This window comes from Pristiophorus japonicus, chromosome 18 (assembly GCF_044704955.1).
Source record: "Pristiophorus japonicus isolate sPriJap1 chromosome 18, sPriJap1.hap1, whole genome shotgun sequence".
NCBI classification, from domain to species: Eukaryota; Metazoa; Chordata; class Chondrichthyes; family Pristiophoridae; genus Pristiophorus; species Pristiophorus japonicus.
The window spans coordinates 97,479,030-97,499,237 of NC_091994.1; the positions used below are offsets into that span (position 1 = coordinate 97,479,030).

At 47.6% G+C, this 20,208-nt stretch overlaps 1 protein-coding gene across 1 annotated transcript in view; it reads left to right on the forward strand.

Moving 5' to 3' along the window:
* Positions 1 to 20,208, forward strand: part of camta1a (calmodulin binding transcription activator 1a) — a 1,521,665-nt gene that overhangs the window by 1,403,980 nt on the left and 97,477 nt on the right. Inside the window, exon 7 of the mRNA XM_070860435.1 lies at positions 15,797 to 15,937. Within this exon, the coding sequence (XP_070716536.1) occupies positions 15,797 to 15,937 (141 nt within the window). The remainder of the gene's footprint in view (positions 1 to 15,796; positions 15,938 to 20,208) is intronic.

A 20,208-nucleotide genomic window follows, 5' to 3' on the forward strand; every position in this document is an offset into this window, starting at 1 on the left:
ACCAGGGAATTAGTTTTGGGAGCTTGTTAGTCTGTATAGCTCAGGCTCACACCACATATATTTATCCACTCCAACACCTGTATATCTTTATGAAGGTGAACCACCTCCTATCTGCTCCTTCTCTTGGTGTGTGCCCTTGTGCCACGCACTGCCAGTTTGGGGCATGGAGTGAGCTGTGCCTGGCTCTTGTTACTGGCACTCAGACGCTGGTACACAAGGCTGGTGCATTCCTGAATTTCCTTGCCCCGCTATTGGCAGCATGCCTTTTGCTGCCCAGGCCCTCAGATCTGGAATTCCCTCCCTAAACCTCTCACTCTCTCTCCATAAGACACTCCATAAAACCAACCTCTTTGACCTGTCCTAATATCTCCTTAAGTGGCTCAGTATCAAATTTTGTTTGATAACCCTTCTGTGAAGCATGTTGGGAAGTTTTACTAAAAGAAAGATTTGCATTTATACAGCCCCTTTCACGACCACAAGAAGTCTCAAAGTGCTTTACAGTTAATGAAGTACTTTTGAAGTGTAGTCACTGTTGTAATGTAGGAAACGCGTCAGCCAATTTGCACTCAGCAAGCTCCCACAAACAGCGATGTGATAAAGACCAGATAATCTGTTTCTGTTACATTGAGTGAGGCATGAATATTGGCCAGGACACCAGGGATAACTCCCCTGCTAATCTTCAAAATAGTGCCATGGGATCTTTTACATCCATCTGAAAGAACAGACGGGGCCTCGGTTTAATATCTCATCCAAAAGATGGCACCGCCTTTAAATTGGCTGCCCCCAGCTCCCTGCTCTTGTGTAAAGGGTTTAAGATTTATACTTGCTCTGTTTCAACAGCTATTTTTCATCAGTGAGCAGGATATGCATTTTATATGCTCTGATTGGATAGATTAGCCAGCGGGGACTAACCTCAGAGAAAGTCACGCATTTTAAGCACATTATTTGAATTTGAAAGCTGTATCACTGGCAATACATCTCCATGAATTACCTGCCCTACCCGCCTCCCAGCCCAGAGCGGGTTGGAGATTGCATAACAGCCAGAATAAATTAGATTAGTGGATGACAAACAATGTGCTATCTCGTGGGGCACTTTCTCCTTACTCCTGCTTCTCTCACTGTCACAGCGCAATTGGGTTTTATTTTGCCTGCTTGTTTTTTCAATCCCACCCCCCGCTCCCTAATATGCTGTTCTTTCACTCTCCTTAATCCCTGGGCCTTCCCCTGACTCGCGGCGGGGTGCAGTTTCACAGGCGTCTGCCTCCTCTCGGTCCCTCAACAAGCGGTTATTTCTCAGAACCAGCATTTCAGTCAGGAAACGGCCGGGGCAATGAGTTCGACTTTACACAGAATTACAGAGAAGATTTCAAGGATTATACCAGAGGGTATTCATATCAGGAAAGGATGAACAGGCTGGGTCTCTTCTCTCTTGAAAAAAGAAGGCTGAGTGGTGACCTAATAGAGGTCTTTAAAATTATGAAAGCTTTTGATAGAGTGGATGCAGAGAGAATGTTTCCACTTGTGGGGCAGAGCTCAACTAGAGGCCATCAATATAATATAGTCACCAAGAAATCCAATAGGGAATTCAGAAGAAACTTCTTTACCCAGAGAGTAAATGTGGAACTCGCTACCACAGGGAACGGTTAAAGTGAATAGTATCGATGCATTTAAGGGGAGGCTGGACAAGCATATGGGGGAGAAGGCAATAGAGGGTTATGTGGATAGATTTAGATGAGGAAAAACAGGAAGAGGCTCGAGTGGATCATAAACGTCGGCATGGACTGGTTGGGCCAAATGACCTGTTTCTGTGCCATATATTCTATGTAATCCTATGTACATTGAGTTTTACAGTGCAGAAACAGGCCATTTGGCCCAACAGGTCCATGCCGGTGTTTATGCTCCACACGAGCCACCTCCTGCCCTATTTCAACTCACCCTATCCTTCTATTCCTTGCTCCTTCATGTATTTATCTATCTTCCCCTTAAATGCATCGATGTTATTCACCTCAACTACTCAGTGTTGTAGTGAGTTCCACACTCTCACCACTCTCTGGGTAAAGAAGTTTCTCCTGAATTTCCTGTTGGATTTATTAGTCACTATCTTGTATTTATGGTTCCCTAGTTTTGATCTCCCCCACAAGTGGAAACATCTTCTCCATGTCTACGAGTGTCAGCCGTGGCTCAGTGGACAGCACTCTTGCCTGAGTCAGAAAGTTGTGGGTTCAAGTCCCACTCCAGAGATCTGAGCACAAAAATCTATGCTGACCCTCCAGTGCAGTACTGAGGGAGCGCTGTACTGTCAAAGGTGCCATCTTTCAGATGAGAATTTAAATTGAGGTCCTGTCTGCTCTCTCAGGTGGATGGAAAAGATCCCATGGCACAATTTTGAAGAAGAGCAGGGGAGTTCTCACCTGTTTCTTCGCCAATATTTATTGCTCAATCAATATAACAAAAACAGATTATCTGGTCATTATCACATTACTGTTTGTGGAAGCATGTTGTGTGCCTGTATATCCTTTTTATAATATGGCGACCAGAACTGTACGCAGTACTCTTAAGTGTGGTCTAACCAAGGTTCGACACAGGTTTAGCATAATTTTAGAACTTTTTAATTTTATCCCTCTAGAAATAAACCCTAGTGTCCGGTTTGCTTTTTTAACACCTTGTTAACGATAAAATATTGGAGATGCGGAAATAAGGCTGTTTGACTGGGTGGGGCGGTTGGAGGTGAGAGGTCATATGATGAAAGCTCAAGGAATACGTCCACCCAGAGTGGGCAACTCTACGAGCGGGGAGGGAGTGGGGAGGGGGGGATGCAATAGAGGGCAGAGGCAGAGGGACAGTGAGTTTGTGGGGGGGTGGTTGTAGGGCTGAGGAGTTTTCAGAGAAAACAGAGGAGTGAGGCCATGCAGGGATTTGAACACAAGGATGAGAATTTGAAATTGAGATGTTGGGGGACCGGGAGCACAGGGTTGATGGGCGAATGGGATAGGGGCAGCACAGTTCTGTATGAGCTGAAGCTTATAGAGGGTGGAGGATGGGAAGCCGGCTAGGAGTTCATTGGAATAAATGAGACTGGAGGCGCAAAGCTTTCAGAGGAAGATGGGCTGAGGCAATAGCAGAACAGGGAGAGGTTACGGAGAATGAAGCAGGCGGTCTTTGTCAAAGTGCAGTCATGAGGTCAGAGGGTGGAACAGGGAGCTGTTTCGAATCCAGCAAAGATTGACTGGATGGAAGGTCCCCTCTATTTGCTGCCCGTAATTATCACCCTGAACAACAAATGGTTCTAATTTAGCACAAGTTTGGCAACCTGACAGGACAGCTGGTGTGGGAAATTAAAATATATCACACTGGTGCAGACCGGGTGTTCTCCTGGGCTTGGAAATGTGCCATTTTATTGTGGAAGAGCAGAGGGAGCATTACTCTGTACCTAACCCATGCTGTATCTGCCCTGGGAGTGTTTGATGGGACAGTGCAGAAAGAGCTTTACTCTGTACCTAACCCATGCTGTATCTGCCCTGGGAGTGTTTGATGGGGACAGTGTAGAGGGAGCTTTACTCAATATCCAACCCGTGTGCTGTACCTGCCCTGGGAGTGTTTGACGGGGACAGTGTAGAGGGAGCTTTACTCTGTATCTAACCCGTGCTGTACTCCCAAAGGGGAAACTAAAAGTAGGGGACATAGTCTCAGAATAAGGGGCCGCCCATTTCAATCTGAGATGAGGAGGAATTTCTTCTCTCAGTGGGTTGTAAATCTATGGAATTCTATGCCCCAGAGAGCTGTGGAGGCTGGGTCATGAATATATTTAAGGCGGAGATAAACAAATTTTTGAGCGATAAGGGAATAAAGGGTTATGGGGAGTGGGCAGGGAAGTGGAGCTGAGTCCATGATCAGATCAGCCATGATCTTATTAAATGGCGGAGCAAGCTCGAGACGCCAGGTGGCCTACTCCTGCTCCTATTTCTTATGATTCTTATACCCTGGGGGTGTTTGATCGGACAGTGTAGAGGGAACTTTACTCTGAATCTAACCCATGCTGCACCTACCATGGGAGTGTTTGATGGGACAGTGTAGAGGGAGCTTTAATCTGTATCTAACCTGTGCTGTACCTACCCTGGGAGTGTTTGGGACAGTGTAGAGGGAGCTTTACTCTGTATCTAACCTGTGCTGTACCTGCCCTGGGAGTGTTTGTGCTAATAAGGAGGGCGGGGTTTGCAGAAATTACAAGTCGAAAATGATTAGATTGTTAACTCCAATAAAACATCATCGAATAATCTCCGACAAAAGAAAAACGAGTTCACCAACAGTAAAACCTGCCAGAGGCAGCATGTGCACATGAGAATAGCAGAAAATTAATTGTAAACCATTAGCAAGACGTCAAAATAAAATATTCTTCTGTAAACTGTAATTAATGTAAGAAATTTCTACAAATTTAGTGTGGATTTTCTGTCTCATTGTTCATTGGTTTTATAAATGGCTGCATGCAGTGAGAAATTGTTTGAGAAACCATGTCCTACAGCGCAGGGCTTTTATTTATTTTCTGTCACTAATTTCCTATGCTGACTCATTTTTTATGTCTCCAGAATACATTGACTCAAGCTGGGTATAGTTCCACAGGAGTAGCGCAGACGACCCCCACTGATACCTCCCCCAGATTTCCTATTCTTCCCTGGGACAGTGGCCCAGCGAGAGTGGTTACCTTCAGGAGCAGAGGGAGTGTCGCCCCCTTCTGGCCATCGACTTGGGGTTGCAGTTCAGAGACTTGCCCCAGCTGGGTGGTTGCCAGGCTTCAGGGATTAGCCAGCCTGAACCAGGCCAAGATGGATGTGCCAGTCGTGGCTCAGTGGGCAGCACTCTCGCCTCTGAGTCAGAAGGATGTGGGTTCAAGTTCCACTCGAGAGACTTGAGCACCAAATCTATGCTGACACTCCAGTGCAGTGCTGAGGGAGTGCTGCACTGTCGGAGGTGCTATCTTGCGGATAAGACGTCTGCTCTTTCAGGTGGATGTAAAAGATCCCATGGCACTCTTTCAAAGAAGTGCAGGGGAGTTCTCTTGGTGTGCTGGCCAATATTAATCTACATCACGAAAACAAATTATCTGGTCATTATCACATTGCTGCTTGTGGGCGTTTCCTACATTACAGCAATGATTACACTTCATTGGCTGTAAAGCGTCTTGGGACCTCCTGAGCTCATGAAAGGTGCTATGTAAATGCAATTCTTGCCATTCAGCCCCTCTTTTTATTTTCATCTTGCTTGATGGTGGTACAGGTACTACAGATTCAGGCAGGAAGACAAGTCAGAGGGCAGACAGTGTAGAGGAAACCCGTCCACTTATTGCACAACTCATTTTGTCAGTGAGATATAAGAACAGGAGGTGGCCATTCAGCCCCTCGAGCCTGTTGCACCATTTAACTTAACTCCATCCACCTTTGCTTCATCTCCCTCAATACTAACAAATCTATTGATCTCAGATTTAAAATGATTAATTGAACTAGCATCTGCTGCCTTTTGTGGGAGACCACCCTTTGCACGAAGAAGTATTTCCTAACTTCTCTCCGGTCCCCTTGTCGTAGATTCCCCCATCGGCAGAAAAAGTTTCTCTCCAGGCAGATAATATAAGAAAAGAAAGACTTGCATTTATATAATGCCTATCACAACCTCAGGATATCCCAAAGCGCTTTACAGCCAATCAAGTAGTTTTTAAGTGTAGTCATCAAGTGCAATCACTATTGTAATGTCGAGAACATGGCAGCCAATTTGCTCACAAGGTCCCAAAAACATCAATGAGATAAATGACCAGATAAATATGTTGTTTTGATGAATATTGGCCAGGACACCGGGGAGAACTCCCCTGCTCTTCTTCAAAATAGTACCGTGCGATCTTTTACGTCCACCTGCGAGGGCAGACGAGGCCTCGGTTTAACGTCTCATCCAAAAGACAGCACCTCCGGCACTGCAGCCCTACTTCAGCACTGCACTGAGAACGCCAACCTAGATTTTTCTACTCGAGTCCCTGCAGTGGGACTTGAACCCACAAACTTCTGACTCGAAAGGCGAGAGCACTGAGCCACGGCTGACACTTGGTGAATAGACAACAGTGCTACCTTGGGGAGCAAGTGTGGAGGACTCATTAAATTAATGGGAAAACATTGACAGAAATAATATGACAGAAATCGTGTTATAGGAAGTAAGCACCATGTTGGAGAAAGTGTGTGCAGTCACAAGACATTTAGGAGGTGATTTTGGTGAAAGGGTAAAAACTGCCGCTAAATGGCTGTTGTGCTAATAAGACACACCTGTTTGAAAGTCTGGTTTTAGCACGCAATTTTGGTCATAATAATTGCTGATTACCATAATGTGGTCTTGCAGGTGCTGAAACAGAGACTCGCGCACTGATTAGAAGCAATTGTCATGGAGCAGTATATCTGAAGGTGTGGAGTGTACTGGCTGACACACAGCGGCCCATTTCAGGACGGCTCAGGGACCGAGGGAGAGGACACACAGGTCCTCGGATATGGCACTGGAGGTCCTGGTAGGGGAGGTCCAGAGGAGGATGGGTGTCCTTTGCCCGCGGGGGGAAGCTATACCTGCCCTCCTCACCCTCTCTCCTGCAGCAGCTGGTGCTGCTCTGCCTGGCCTCGTCCTCCTCCCATTCCTCCTGCAGACCGAGGGGGGACCCCTAGCAAGATGTTGGTGGCCAAGCACTTCCTTTCTCCGGGTGACTCCTATAAGGTAGAGTAGCACAGCATGAACTAATTTTTTGGTGAGGTCCTCAGATAATTTCCAGAATAAGTGTTGGCGAAGTCTTGAGAAAGTGCCCCAGAAAATCTCCCGATATGTTTCAAAAGTCCTCTTTAAACCTCCATCAGCAATTGAATAGTAAAAGGTGATAAACCTTAAGGTAGCACTCAAAATCCTCTGCAACCACTTGTTTACCCCCAAGCAGCTACTCGCTGTTGGGAGAGGGCGATAGTTCAAGTGCTAGCTACCAACATGTCATGCAGCCTCCTTAATGAGTGCAAGCAGACAATTTAAGTGGCAATCAGCTATTTGACGATCCTCCGAGTGGCCATTCCTAGCGCTGGCTTCAACTCCTTTACCAAGATGGCGCCTTGTGCTAAACACGGGCTAAATCAGCGTTGCAGTCAAGACTACATTTTGCCACCTCAGAGGCACTTTGGCACCCTGAATATATAACGCACAGTGTAATCCCCAAAGAAACCAACCTCAAAGTGCTGCAGAATTCGATTTTGTATCATCTTTATTTATTGTTTTCTTGCAATGTGAGACCTCTGGAGCAGCAATTGTGCAAACACTTCAGAGGGTATTAAATATCAACACGTAAGAGTGGACAAGAGGCACCTGTACACCAGGTAGGTTCATTTACCGGTGCCAGCCCACAAGTGACCAGATTCATTAAATTCAACTTTGCTCCTTGTAATGGTAGTATTTGAACTCAGGGCCCACTGGGAAGCTTGTCCAGTACCAGCACCATGAGGCTCCTGTACCCTCCTGCTTGGACTGAACAAAGACATGGTTTGTTTAAGGAGGTGGCTTCGGCAGCTGTCCTGAGACTCAGCTCAGTGTGTGTGTCTTTATAAGAAATGTATATCAATATCAATACTGGAAGTAGAATGCTTTTTACATGTACTGATCCCATTGTCAGATTTGGCGGTTGTATTCAATTATTTTGTGTCACAAAGGCAACCTTGCCGGATTTACTAAAGCTAGTGGCTAACTGGATACATGAGTGCAGGATACATGAGTGCAGAATACAAATAGGTTTAAATCGAGGTTAGATCTACCTTCCACCTGCCCCATCAAACACTCCCAGGACAGGTACAGCATGGGGTTAGATACAGAGTAAAGCTCGCTTTACCCTGTCCCATCAAACACTCCCAGGACAGGTACAGCATGGGGTTAGATATAGAGTAAAGCTCGCTTTACCCTGTCCCATCAAACACTCCCAGGGCAGGTACAGCATGGGTTAGATACAGAGTAAAGCACCCTCTACACTGCCCCATCAAACACTCCCAGAGCAGGTACAGGTGATGCGGAGGGGTAGACTTGTTAGGGAAATTCTTCCCTCTCCCCTGCAGATATCCCTGGAAGCCAGTGCTCTAATGGTTACCGTGATCCTGGCAGGAAAGGAGCGGCGAGCTCCCCAGTTGTGGCTAAACGGCCGGTGCACAAGGACAGTCTCTGTGCCTCAATTCAAATTCCTGGGGCATTGGAACTGGTTCTGGGGGAGATGGGACCAGTACAAACCGGATGGTCTGCACCTGGGCAGGACCGGAACCAATGTCCCAGGGGAAGTGTTTGCTAGTGCTGTTGGGGAGGAGTTAAACTAATATGGCAGGGGAATGGGAACCTATGCAGGGAGACAGAGGGAAATGAAAGGGAGACAGAGGCAAAAGATAGAAAGGAGAATAGTATAAGTGGAGGGCAGAGAAACCCAAGGTAAAAAACAAAAAGGGCCACATTACAGTAAAATTCTAAAGGGGCAAAGTGTGTTAAAAAGACAAGCCTGAAGGCTCTGTGCCTCAATGCGAGGAATATTCGGAATAAGGTGGACGAATAAACTGCGCAGATAGCAGTTAATAGATATGATGTAATTGGCATCACGGAGACATGGCTCCAGGGTGACCAAGGCTGGGAACTCAGCATCCCTGTATTCAACATTTAGGAAGGATAGACAGAAAGGAAAAGGAGGCGAGGAGGCGATGCTGGTTAAAGAGGAAATTAATGCAATAGTAAGGAAGGACATTGGCTTGGATGATGTGGAATCGGTATGGGTGGAGCTACGCAATACCAAAGGGCAGAAAACGCTGGTGGGAGTTGTGTACAGACCACCAAACAGTAGTAGTGAGGTTGGGGACAGCATCAAACAGGAAATAAGGGATGTGTGCAATAAAGGTACAGCAGTCATCATGGGCGACTTTAATTTACAATATAGATTGGGCGAACCAAACTGGTAGCAATGCAGTGGAGGAGGATTTCCTGGAGTGTATTAAGGATAGTTTTCTTGACCAATATGTCGAGGAACCAACTAGAGAGCTGGCCATCCTAGACTGGGTGATGTGTAATGAGAAGGGACTAATTAGCAATCTTGTTGTGCGAGGCCCCTTGAGGAAGAGTGACCATGATATGGTAGAATTCTTTATTAAGATGGAGAGTGACACAGTTAATTCAGAAACTAGGGTCCTGAACTTAAGGAAAGATATCTTCGATGGTATGAGGCGTGAATTGGCTAGAATAGACTGGCAAATGATACTTAAAGGGTTGACGGTGGATAGGTAATGGCAAACATTTATAGATCACATGGATGAACTTCAACAATTGTACATCCCTGTCTGGAGTAAAAATAAAACAGGGAAGGTGGCTCAACCGTGGCTAACAAGGGAAATTAAGGATAGTGTTAGATCCAAGGAAAAGCAGCAAACCTGAGGACTGGGAGAAATTTAGAATTCAACAGAGAAGGACAAAGGGTTTAATTAGGAGGGGGAAAATAGAGTACAAGAGGAAGCTTGCCGGGAACATAAAAACTGACTGCAAAAGTTTCTATAGATATGTGAAGAGAAAAAGATTAGTGAAGACAAACATAGGTCCCTTGCAGTCAGAATCAGGTGAATTTATAATGGGGAACAAAGAAATGGCAGACCAATTGAACAAATACTTTGGCTCTGTCTTCACGAAGGAAGACACAAATAACCTTCCGAATGTACTAGGGGACCGAGGGTCTAGTGAGAAGAAGGAACTGAAGGATATCCTTATTAGGTGGGAAATTGTGTTGGGGAAATTGATGGGATTGAAGGCCGATAAATCCCCGGGGCCTGATTGTCTGCATCCCAGAGTACTTAAGGAAGTGGCCCTAGAAATAGTGGATGCATTGGTGATCATTTTCCAACAGTCTATTGACTCTGGATCAGTTCCTATGGACTGGAGGGTAGCTAATGTAACACCACTTTTTAAAAAAGGAGGGAGAGAGAAAACAGGTAATTATAGACCGGTTAGCCTGACATCAGTAATGGGGAAAATGTTGGAATCAAATACTAAGGATGAAATAGCAGCGCATTTGGAAAGCAGTGACAGAATTGGTCCAAGTCAGCATGGATTTATGAAAGGGAAATCATGCTTGACATATCTTCTGGAATTTTTTGAGGATGTAACTGGTAGAGTGGACAAGGGAGAACCAGTGGATGTGGTGTATTTGAACTTTCAAAAGGCCTTTGACAAGGTCCCACATAAGAGATTGGTGTGCAAAATCAAAGCACATGGTATTGCGGGTAATGTACTGGCGTGGATAGAGAATTGGTTGGCAGACAGGAAGCAGAGAGTCGGGATAAATGGGTCCTTTTCGGAATGGGAGGCAGTAACTAGTGGAGTGCTGCAGGGCTCAGTGCTGGGACCCTAGCTCTTTACAATATACATTAATGATTTGGATGAAGGAATTGGGTGTAATATCTCCAAGTTTGCAGATGACACTAAACTGGGTGGCGATGTGAGCTGTGAGGAGGACGCTAAGAGGCTGCAGTTTGATTTGGACAGGTTAAGTGAGCAAATGCACGGCAGATGCAGTATAATGTGGATAAATGTGAGGTTATCACTTTGGTGGCAAAAACACGAAGGCAGAGTATTATCTGAATGGCGGCAGATTAGGAAAAGAGGAGATGCAACGAGACCTGGGTGTCATGGTTCATCAGTCATTGAAAGTTGGCATGCAGGTACAGCAGGCGGTGAAGAAGGCAAATGGCATGTTGGCCTTCATAGCTAGGGGATTTGAGTATAGGAGCAGGGAGGTCTTACTGCAGTTGTAAAGGATCTGGAAAATTGTGTTCAGTTTTGATCTCCTAATCTGAGGAAGGACATTCTTGCTATTGAGGGAATGCAGTGAAGGTTCACCAGACTGATTCCAGGGATGGCTGGACTGACATATGAGGAGAGACTGGATCAACTGGGCCTTTATACATTGGAGTTTAGAAGGATGAGAGGGGATCTCATAGAAACGTATAAGATTCTGACGGGACTGGACAGGTTAGATGCGGGAAGAATGTTCCCGATGTTCGGGAAGTCCAGAACCAGGGGACACAGTCTTAGGATAAGGGGTAGGCCATTTAGGACTGAGATGAGGAGAAACTTCTTCACTCAGGGAGTTGTTAACCTGTGGAATTCCCTGCCGCAGAGAGTTGTTGATGCCAGTTCATGGGATATATTCAAGAGGGAGTTAGATATGACCCTTACGGCTAAAGGGATCAAGGGGTATGGAGCGAAAGCAAGAAAGGGGTACTGAGGGAATGATCAGCCATGATCTTATTGAATGGTGGTGCAGGCTCGAAGGGCTGAATGGCCGACTCCTGCACCTATTTTCTATGTTTCTATGACTTCTGCGAACCTGTGCCAAAACGGTCCGCATCGAAAGGAGTGGATGTGACCCCAGGGAGGGAATGTGGTCTCCACATCAGGCAGACCGAATCCCTGCCCATTCGGGATTCTCAGGTGTTTGGTTTCAATGTGGGAAAGGGATTGAGCAGCTGTCACATACTCGGTCACAACGTGTTCTCCAAATGATTGTGGGCTTCCACGGAACATCTTTCTTTCCGCTGTGTCTGAGCGGCACATCTTTGCTTTTTGTGCATGACTTTGGTTTACGTTCAGGGGCTACACAGGAACAATTTTGGCTGCAGCACTGAGAAACTTCAGGAAAGTGAAGGTTCAGTTGATTCCCCTTTTTGGGGATATTATGAGCCGCAGTTCTTCACCTTTCCTTCGGCGCTATGTCGGATCTGTCTTTATTCTGCCATGGTCTTACTATCAATCTCTCCCTCTTGATGAGATTCAGTAGGAGAGCATCGCCCTCTGCTGTCTGTCTATCGGTGCTGCAGCTACTTTACACTATTCAGCAGATGAGTGGTTGCTGGACAAATATAAAATCCCCAAATCCGATCCGTGATCAATTGCATATCACAAGGCTTCACTGAAATCCTGCTGAGATTGAATGGCTAAGGATGGAAAAAAATCAAAACAGTTTGTCCATGAACAAGTTTATGTCCCATTATACCTGATGGATCAGGATGGCAGATACAGTTTCCCGTCGTGATTCTGAAGTGATATGTCGCAACCCCGGGTTGATAAAGCACGGGTTAGATACAGAGTAAAGCTCCCTCTACACTCTCCGCATCAAACACTCCCAGGGCACGTATAGCATGGATTATATACTGAGTAATCCTCCCTCGACACTACAATGGGATTGAAGTGCATTTGGACAAATTTAGTGAACAGGCTGAGGAGTGGTCGGTGGGAGTTGATGGGCTAAAGGGTCAACTTTGTCCCATCACGTTCTGTGTTCTGGTTTAAGCATAAATGTGACATCTTCCCACAGCACTTTGCACTCTGCGTGAGAGGGCCAATCTAGTTCGTGGCGGTTTTTGTGTTGTGGGAATTTGCTTCTTCGGAACTGCATTGAGAGCGTCCGAAACTCATGCAGGAACCCGATAGGCTGCAGGTAGAGGCTGTGAACAAACAGCCCCAGATTTCAATGACCGGTGCACCATCTAATCTCCTTCATTTAGAATGCTTCCACCTGCCAATTTATTCCAACGTTTCTCACTCAAAGCGACTGCACTTCAGTCCCACACTCCTGATCTTTGGGCACCCTGTGCGGAGGGGAGCAGGTAGGTCCGAAGGCCTCTTCGTAGGACTGCTCCTGGGCACGGCTAAGGGTGCCATCAGCCGGTCCAGGCAGTGGCGGTCGAGGGGGTCCTTCAGCCTGACTGCCTGCCTCTCTTCCGCGTGTACATCCGCGCCAGGGTGTCCTTGGAGATGGAGCACGCGGTGTCCACCGGTACGCTCGCGGCCTTCCGCGAGAGGTGGGCACCGGAGGGACTGGAGTGCATCATCACGCCCGGCAACCAAATTTTAATTTGATTTTATGTTTTAAAGTTTAATTTGTTTTAATTGCCGGTGTTTTTAGTGTCCCCCTCCCCTTTTATAGGGGGCACTTGGAGAAAAAAAAATATGATTTTAGTGCCCCCAAAAAAAACGGAAAAAAAAACAAAAACACAAAAAAAAACACAAAAAAAAGGGCCTTGAAAATGTTTGGTGAACATGATTTAATGTTTTAGTTTCCTCCCAAAAAGAGTTCTCACTCAAAGCGAAGCAGGTGTTGCCGATACCTGCTTGAAACTCTCCCATCGTTGCATTTGGATATTCAAGTGCAACAGATGAAGGTGTTGGTTTCTGCCAGTAACGTAGTTTCCCTACAGTGACTAGACTTCAAAAGTACTTCATTGGCTGTAGAGCGCTTTGGGACGTCCTGAGCTTGTTAAAGACACTTTATAAATCCAAGTTCTTTCCTTTCCTTTAGCAATGGATGCATAAGGGCCTGGAACATCCACGGGTGATGGGTGGACTGCCCTGGCAAAGAGTGTACGTAGCTAAAAACCGCTGTTGGCGCCACTCCTTCAACGATATGGATTGAGAGTTGAAGAATGCCCCAAATCTCTCCCAAACTCTTGAGCAGGAATGGTCCATACAGGAAGAGTCTTTCCTGTAGTCCAGCGGTACCCATAATATACACTCTTGGGGTCACTTGGCCCAAGGTCTTCAACATACCTGCTGCACTTGATGCCTTGGGATCTTTAGACACAGCCTCGCGAAGTGGGCTCCAAGTGGCCCTCTGGGATTCGGGGTGGGGATGAGAGAGAGAGAGACTTGACTAAAACAAAAACACCTCGGGGTCATGGCCCATGGGGAAACTGAGCGGCGAGCAGGTACAATCTGCACTGTGATGGACTTGCAGCAGGTCTCCCGGAGCAGCTGAACAACCACAGGTAAGACTTCCAAGAAGGGAAAACTCTGGGACTGTTTCTTAGGAGCAGTCAAGGACAAGGAAGAGGCCATTCATCACAGCGAAGTCCATCCCGGCTCGTAGCCCAACTCTCCCATCGTAGCATCAGTCACACTTTGAGCCTCCCTAATGTTTTGCATCCACCTACCAATTTATTCCAACGTTTCTCACTCAAAGCGAAGCAGGTGTTGCCGATATCTGCTTGAAACTCTCTCTCTCGAGTTTAACTCTATATTCTCTGGTTTGAGTTGAAGTGAGAATTTGATTTACTTTGTCGACGATATTATAAAACATTACATCTGCCATAACTCTCAAGCGTTCCGCTGAACGTTCTTGTCACACATCAACAGAAGCTCTTCAGGAACATAAGATACCGGGAGCCAGGATGCCAGCAGTCTTTTAATTAACATCGACTTGAACTCCCCCAGTGTTTACTGACCAGCAACAGGCTCTCAATTGACCTCTGAATAAACCCAGCGTTTACTTATCTGCAGTACATTTTATAGCCTCATAGTGAGAGATACACTACACTTTCCAGGATGTAATATTCCTGATCTTAAAGAGCACTGCACGCTGTGACGTAGGAGCTAGTATTATTTAGTATTTGATATACTTAGATGAGCGTGTGAGATCTTAGGGTTTATAAATACTGGTATAGAGCACAACAGCAAAAAGTTAATGCTAAATCTGGACAAATCGTTGGTACCGCCACACTTAGAATATCGTGGCCAGTTTTGGACGCCGTATTTAAGAAATGATGTCCCGGCCCGGTAGAGGGTGCAGTGAGGTGATACCAGGGATGGCAGGCTTTAGTTATGAGGAGTCACTAAAGAAATGGATGTTCTTTTCATTGGAGCAACGAGATTAAATGAATATCTGATAGAGGGTTTCATAATTATGAGAGGTTTTGATCAGGTAAATCATCAACAACTTGCATTTATATAGCGCCTTTAACGTAGCAAAACGTCCCATGGAGCTTCACAGGAGAGTCACCAGACAATATTTGACACCCGAGATGTTAGGACAGGTGATCAGAAGCTTGGTCAAAGCGACAGGTTTTAAGGAGTGACTGAAAGGAGGTGAGGGAGGTAGAGAGGTTTAGGGAGGGAATTCCAGAGCTTGGGCCTAGACAGCTGAAGGCACGGCCGCCAATGGTGGACTGATGAAACTTGAGGATGCACAAGAATTGGAGGTGCGCTGAGATCTCGGAAGGTTGTAGGGGTGGAGGAGGTTACAGAGCTAGGGAGGGGCGAGGCCATTGAGGGATTTGAACACGAGCATGAGAATTTTAAAATGGAGGTGTTGCTATACTGAGATCCAATGTAGGCCAGCAAGCACAGGGGTGCAAGGTGAGCGGGACTCGATGCGAGTTAGCCAGTGTATGATGTTCGTTCAGGCGTGCGCTGGGCTAGGACTTTACAACCGTGGTTTTCAACAGTCGGGAAATCAGACTGACCGTGTGCCCGAGTTCCGGTCCGCTCTCCCAATGGGCGAGACTCCCTGCTGGGAGCACGACGTTGGAAAATTAACCCTGACACTCCCGGATTGTTCTCCCTTGGCCCCTGGAGAACTTAAATCTAACATTACAGTCTACATCATTGAACATGGGCCAGTTGACCGTCTCCAGATGACAATCCAGTGGTGTCACCTAGAACTTACTTGGTCACTTCAGCCTCTAGCTGCCCTTATGACCTTCACTCCCTTTGATAACCAGTTCTCTGTGCAGTTCCTCTTTGAAGAGGCGAATCACCATTGGAGCTGCTGCCCAGCCACACCCTCCCTCCCGTTACTTTATTTTTTCTTTCAGATTTTCACGCTAGTCTTTATTCGGGCCGGACCACATTCCGAGCCGTATCCCCTCGGTTCCCCCACCCCCAGTCATTCACCCCGCCCCCCCCGTCCAATGGTGCGAGCCGGTTTCTCACGGTGTCTGCCTTTTTCCAACAGTTCACGGCATCAAGTGGACCTGCAGTAATGGGAACACCAGCGCCGGTTTCTCGGTGGAGCAGCTCGTTCAGCAGATCCTGGACAGCCATCAGACCAAGCCGCAGCCTCGCACTCACAACTGCCTGTGCACCGGCAATCTGGGTAGGACTGACCGGGAGTAACCCTTCCCGTTAGCGCGTGGCTTGAGCGTTCTAAGCTTTCTAAAATACTTTGGGTTTTTTTGTCCACGTCAAACCCCCCGGTCCTCTCACCGCCCCCTCCCCCCGAAGCTGCTAACTCCCTGCAGGGGTACATCTTCACAGAAACCTTCAATCCTCTCTCTTTCCCCACCCACCCCCGTGCGAGCCTAGACAGTGAGTGTCGGTGCACTATTTAACCGTGGTGGCTATCACAGATGAGGACGGGAGTGGGGGGCGCAGAATCCCTCAGGTTGCCGTACTGCAACAACATAATTTCTCCGGTTTGCCATTTTCTGGTGGAATAAATAATGCGTTTATGATTTTAAAGGCAGCGCAAATGGGATCATCTAACCCCAATCTCCTCCCCTGTTCCCCATCCATGCAGACACGTGTACACACACATACTTTCCAGCAGGGGTCCAGCAGAGCAATCGGGCCATTCCCTGGGCTTCCCCTCTCCCTAACCCAGGGGCGTCTAAGACCGAGAGTAGTTCCCCAAATATTGCACAGAACAAACACAGAGGAAGAAACAAGGAACTTGCATTTATGTAGCGCCTTTCACAACCTCAGGACCTCCCAGAGGGCTTTACAACCAATAAAGTATTTTTGAAGTGTAGTCTCTGTTGTAATGTAGGCAACCAATTTGTGCGCAGCAATGTGTTAATGTACCATACAATCTGGGATTAATATTGGCCAGGACACCAAGGGGAACTGCACTCCTCCTCTTCAAAATATTGCCCTGGGATCTTTTACCTGCACCTCCCAGATGGTCCGAAAGACAGCATCTCCAACAGTGCCATGCTGAGGGTTCCATGTGGGACCCTCCGAGTTTGTAGAACTCTACATTGCATCACGTTTTGCTTATCCCGAAGAAGGGGGGGGGTGGGGGCGATGGGGGTGTTTGGGGTCTGTGGCAGGTTGGTGGGTGGGGTCTGGGGGGGTTGGTTGATGGGTGTCTGGAGGGTTGGTGGGAGGGGGACAGGGGTCTGGGGGGGGTGGTGGGAGGGGAGTGCGGACCAGGGGATGGTGCGGGAAGTGGTGGGAGGGGGTTGGTGGGAAAGGGTTTCGGGGGGGAGGATTGGGGGGATGGGGGCTGGCTGTAGGAACTTGGTGAGAGGATGAGGGGGTTGGTGGTGGCGGGGAGGATTAATGGGGGAGGGGGAGGGGGAGAGGGATGGGGGGGGAGGGGGAGAGGGATGGGGGGGGATGGGATGGTCGGGGGGGGTTGGGGGGAGATGGGGGCTGGTGGGGGGGGATTGGGGAGGGGGCTGGTGGGGGGATTGGGGGGAGATGCGGGCTGGTGGGGGGGGAATTGGGGAGGGGGCTGGTAGGGGGATGGTGAGAGGATGGGGGGTGTTGGTGGGGGAAGGGGGTCTGGTGGGAGGGGGAGGGGGATCAGTGGGAGGGAGGTTGGTGAGCGGGGGATCAGCAGGAGGGAGAGGATTTTTGTGTGTTTTTTGTATAGAGTCAATCAGAACCCCAGGGTCGATGAGCAGTAACCCGTATATGTTAAATTCAGCTTTCTCCCACTGCCACACCCAGGGACCAGTAGCATAGTGGTGATGTTACTGGACTTGTAACCCAGAGGCCTGGACTCATAATCTGGAGACGTGAGTTCAAATCCCGCCATGGCAGTTGGGAAATTTAAATTCAGTGAATTAAATAATCTGGAATAAAAAGTTAATATCAGTAATGGTGACCATAAAACTACCGAATTGTCATTAAAAACCCATCTGGTCCACTAATGCCCTTAATAGAAGGAAATCTGCCGTACTTACCTGGTCTATATGTGACTCCAGACCCACTACAATTAACAATAACAAAAATAAAACTGGACAGACCACCCAGCATCAACCTTGGCGCCGGCTTCGGACACAACAACAGCATACCAAGCCCAGTTGAGCCTGCAAATTTCTCCTTGCTAACATTTAGGGATGTGTCAAAATTGGGAGAGCTGTCCCACAGACTAGTCAAGCAACAGCCTGACATAGTCATACTCACAGAATCATACCTTTCAGCCAATGTTCCCAGACTCCTCCATCACCATCTCTGGGTATGTCCTGTCCCATCGGTAGAACAGACCCACCCAAGGTGGAGGCACAGTGGTATACAGTCAGGAGGGAGTGGCCCTGGGAGTCCTCAACATTGACTCCGGACCCCATGAAGTCATATGGCATCAGGTCAAGCATGGGTAAGGAAACCTCCTGCTGATTACCAGCCGCCGCCTTCCCTCAGCAGATGAATCTACGCCTCCATGTTGAGAAGCACTGAAGGGCACAGAATGTACTCTGGGTGGGGAGACTTCAATGCCCACTACCAAGAGTGGCTTGGTAGCTGGCTGAGTCCTGAAGGACCTAGCTGTCAGACTGGGCCTGGAGAAGGTGGGTGGTGAGAGAACTAACAATCTACCTGTCGCAGATGCATCTGTCCATGACTATTGGTAGCAGTGACCACCGCACACTCCTTGTGGAGACAAAGTCCCATATTCACACTGAGGATACCCTCCATTGTGTTGTGTGGCACTACCACCGTGCTAAAATATCTAGCAGCTCAAAACTGGGCATCCATGAGGTGCTGTGGGCCATCAGCAGCAGTAGAATTGTATTCCATCACAATCTGTAACCTCATGGCAAGGCATATCCCTCACTCTACCATTACCATTAAGCCAGAGGACCAAACCTGGTTCATCTTCAATGAAGAGTGCAGAAGAGCATGCCAGGATCACCACCAGACCTACCTAAAAATGAGTTGTCAACCTAAGGAAGCTGCAACTCAGGACTACATGCATGCTAAACAGTGAAAGCAGCATGCCATAGACAGAGCTAAGCGATCCCACAACCAACAGATCAGATCAAGGTTCTGCAGTCCAGTCGTGAATGGTGTTGGACCATTAAACAACTGACGGGAGGAGGTGGTTCCATGAATATCCCCATCCTCAATGATGGCGGAGCCCAGCACTCAAGTGCAAAAGACAAGGCTGCAGCATTTTCAACCATCTTCAGCCAGAAGTGCCGAGTGAATGATCCATATCGGCCTCCTCCTGAGGTCCCCATCATCACAGATGCCAGTCTTCAGCCAGTTTAATTCACACCACGTGATATCAAGTAGCGGCTGAGTGCACTGGATAGAGCAAAGACTATGTGTCTCGATAACATCTTGGTGGTCATGTTGAAAACTTGTGCTCCAGAACTAGCTGCACCTCTAGCTAAACTGTTCCAGTACAGCTACAACAGTGGCATCTATCCAGCAATGTGGAAAACTGCCCAGGTATGTCCTATTCACAAAAAGCAGGACAAATCCAACCCAGCCAATTACCATCCCATCAGTCTACTCTCAGTCATCAGCAATGTACTGGAAGGTGTTGTTGACAGTGCTATCAAGCGGCACTTACTCACCAATAACCTGCTCGCTGATGTTCAGTTTGGGTTCCACCAGGACCACTCGGCTGCAGACCTCATTATAGCCTTGGTCCAAACTTGGACAAAAGAGCTGAATTCCAGAGATGAGGTGAGAGTGACTGCCCTTGACACCAAGGCAGCATTTTACAGAGTGTGGCATCATGGAGCCCCAGTAAAACTGAAGTCAATGGGAATTGGGGGGCGGGGGGTGGAATTCTCCACTGTTTGGAGTCATACCTAGCACAAAGGAAGATGGTTGTGGTTGTTGGAGGCCAATCATCTCAGTCTCAGGACATCGCTGCAGGAGTTCCTCAGGGCAGTGTCCTCGGCCCAACCATCTTCAGCTGCTTCATCAATGACCTTCCCTCCATCATAAGGTCAGAAGTGGGGATGTTCGCTGATGACTGCAGTGTTCAGTGCCATTCGCAACTCCTCAAATAACGGAGCAGTCCAGGCCCACATGCAGCAAGACCTGGACGACATTCAGACTTGGGCTGATAAGTGGCAAGTAAAATTTGCACCACACAAGTGCCAGGCAATAACTATCTCTAACAAGAGAGCATCTAATCACCATCCCATGACATTTAATGGCATTACCATCGCCAAATCCCCCAACATCAACATCCTGGGGTCACCATTGACCAGAAACTTAACAACATAAATAATGTGGCTACAAGAGCAGGTCAGAGGCTGGGTATTCTGCAGTGAGTGACTCACCTCCTGACTCCCCTCCTGACTCCCCAAAGCCTTTCCACCATCTAGAAGACACAAGTCAGGAGTGTGATGGAATACTCTCCACTTGCCTGGATGAGTGCAGCTCCAATAACACTGAAGA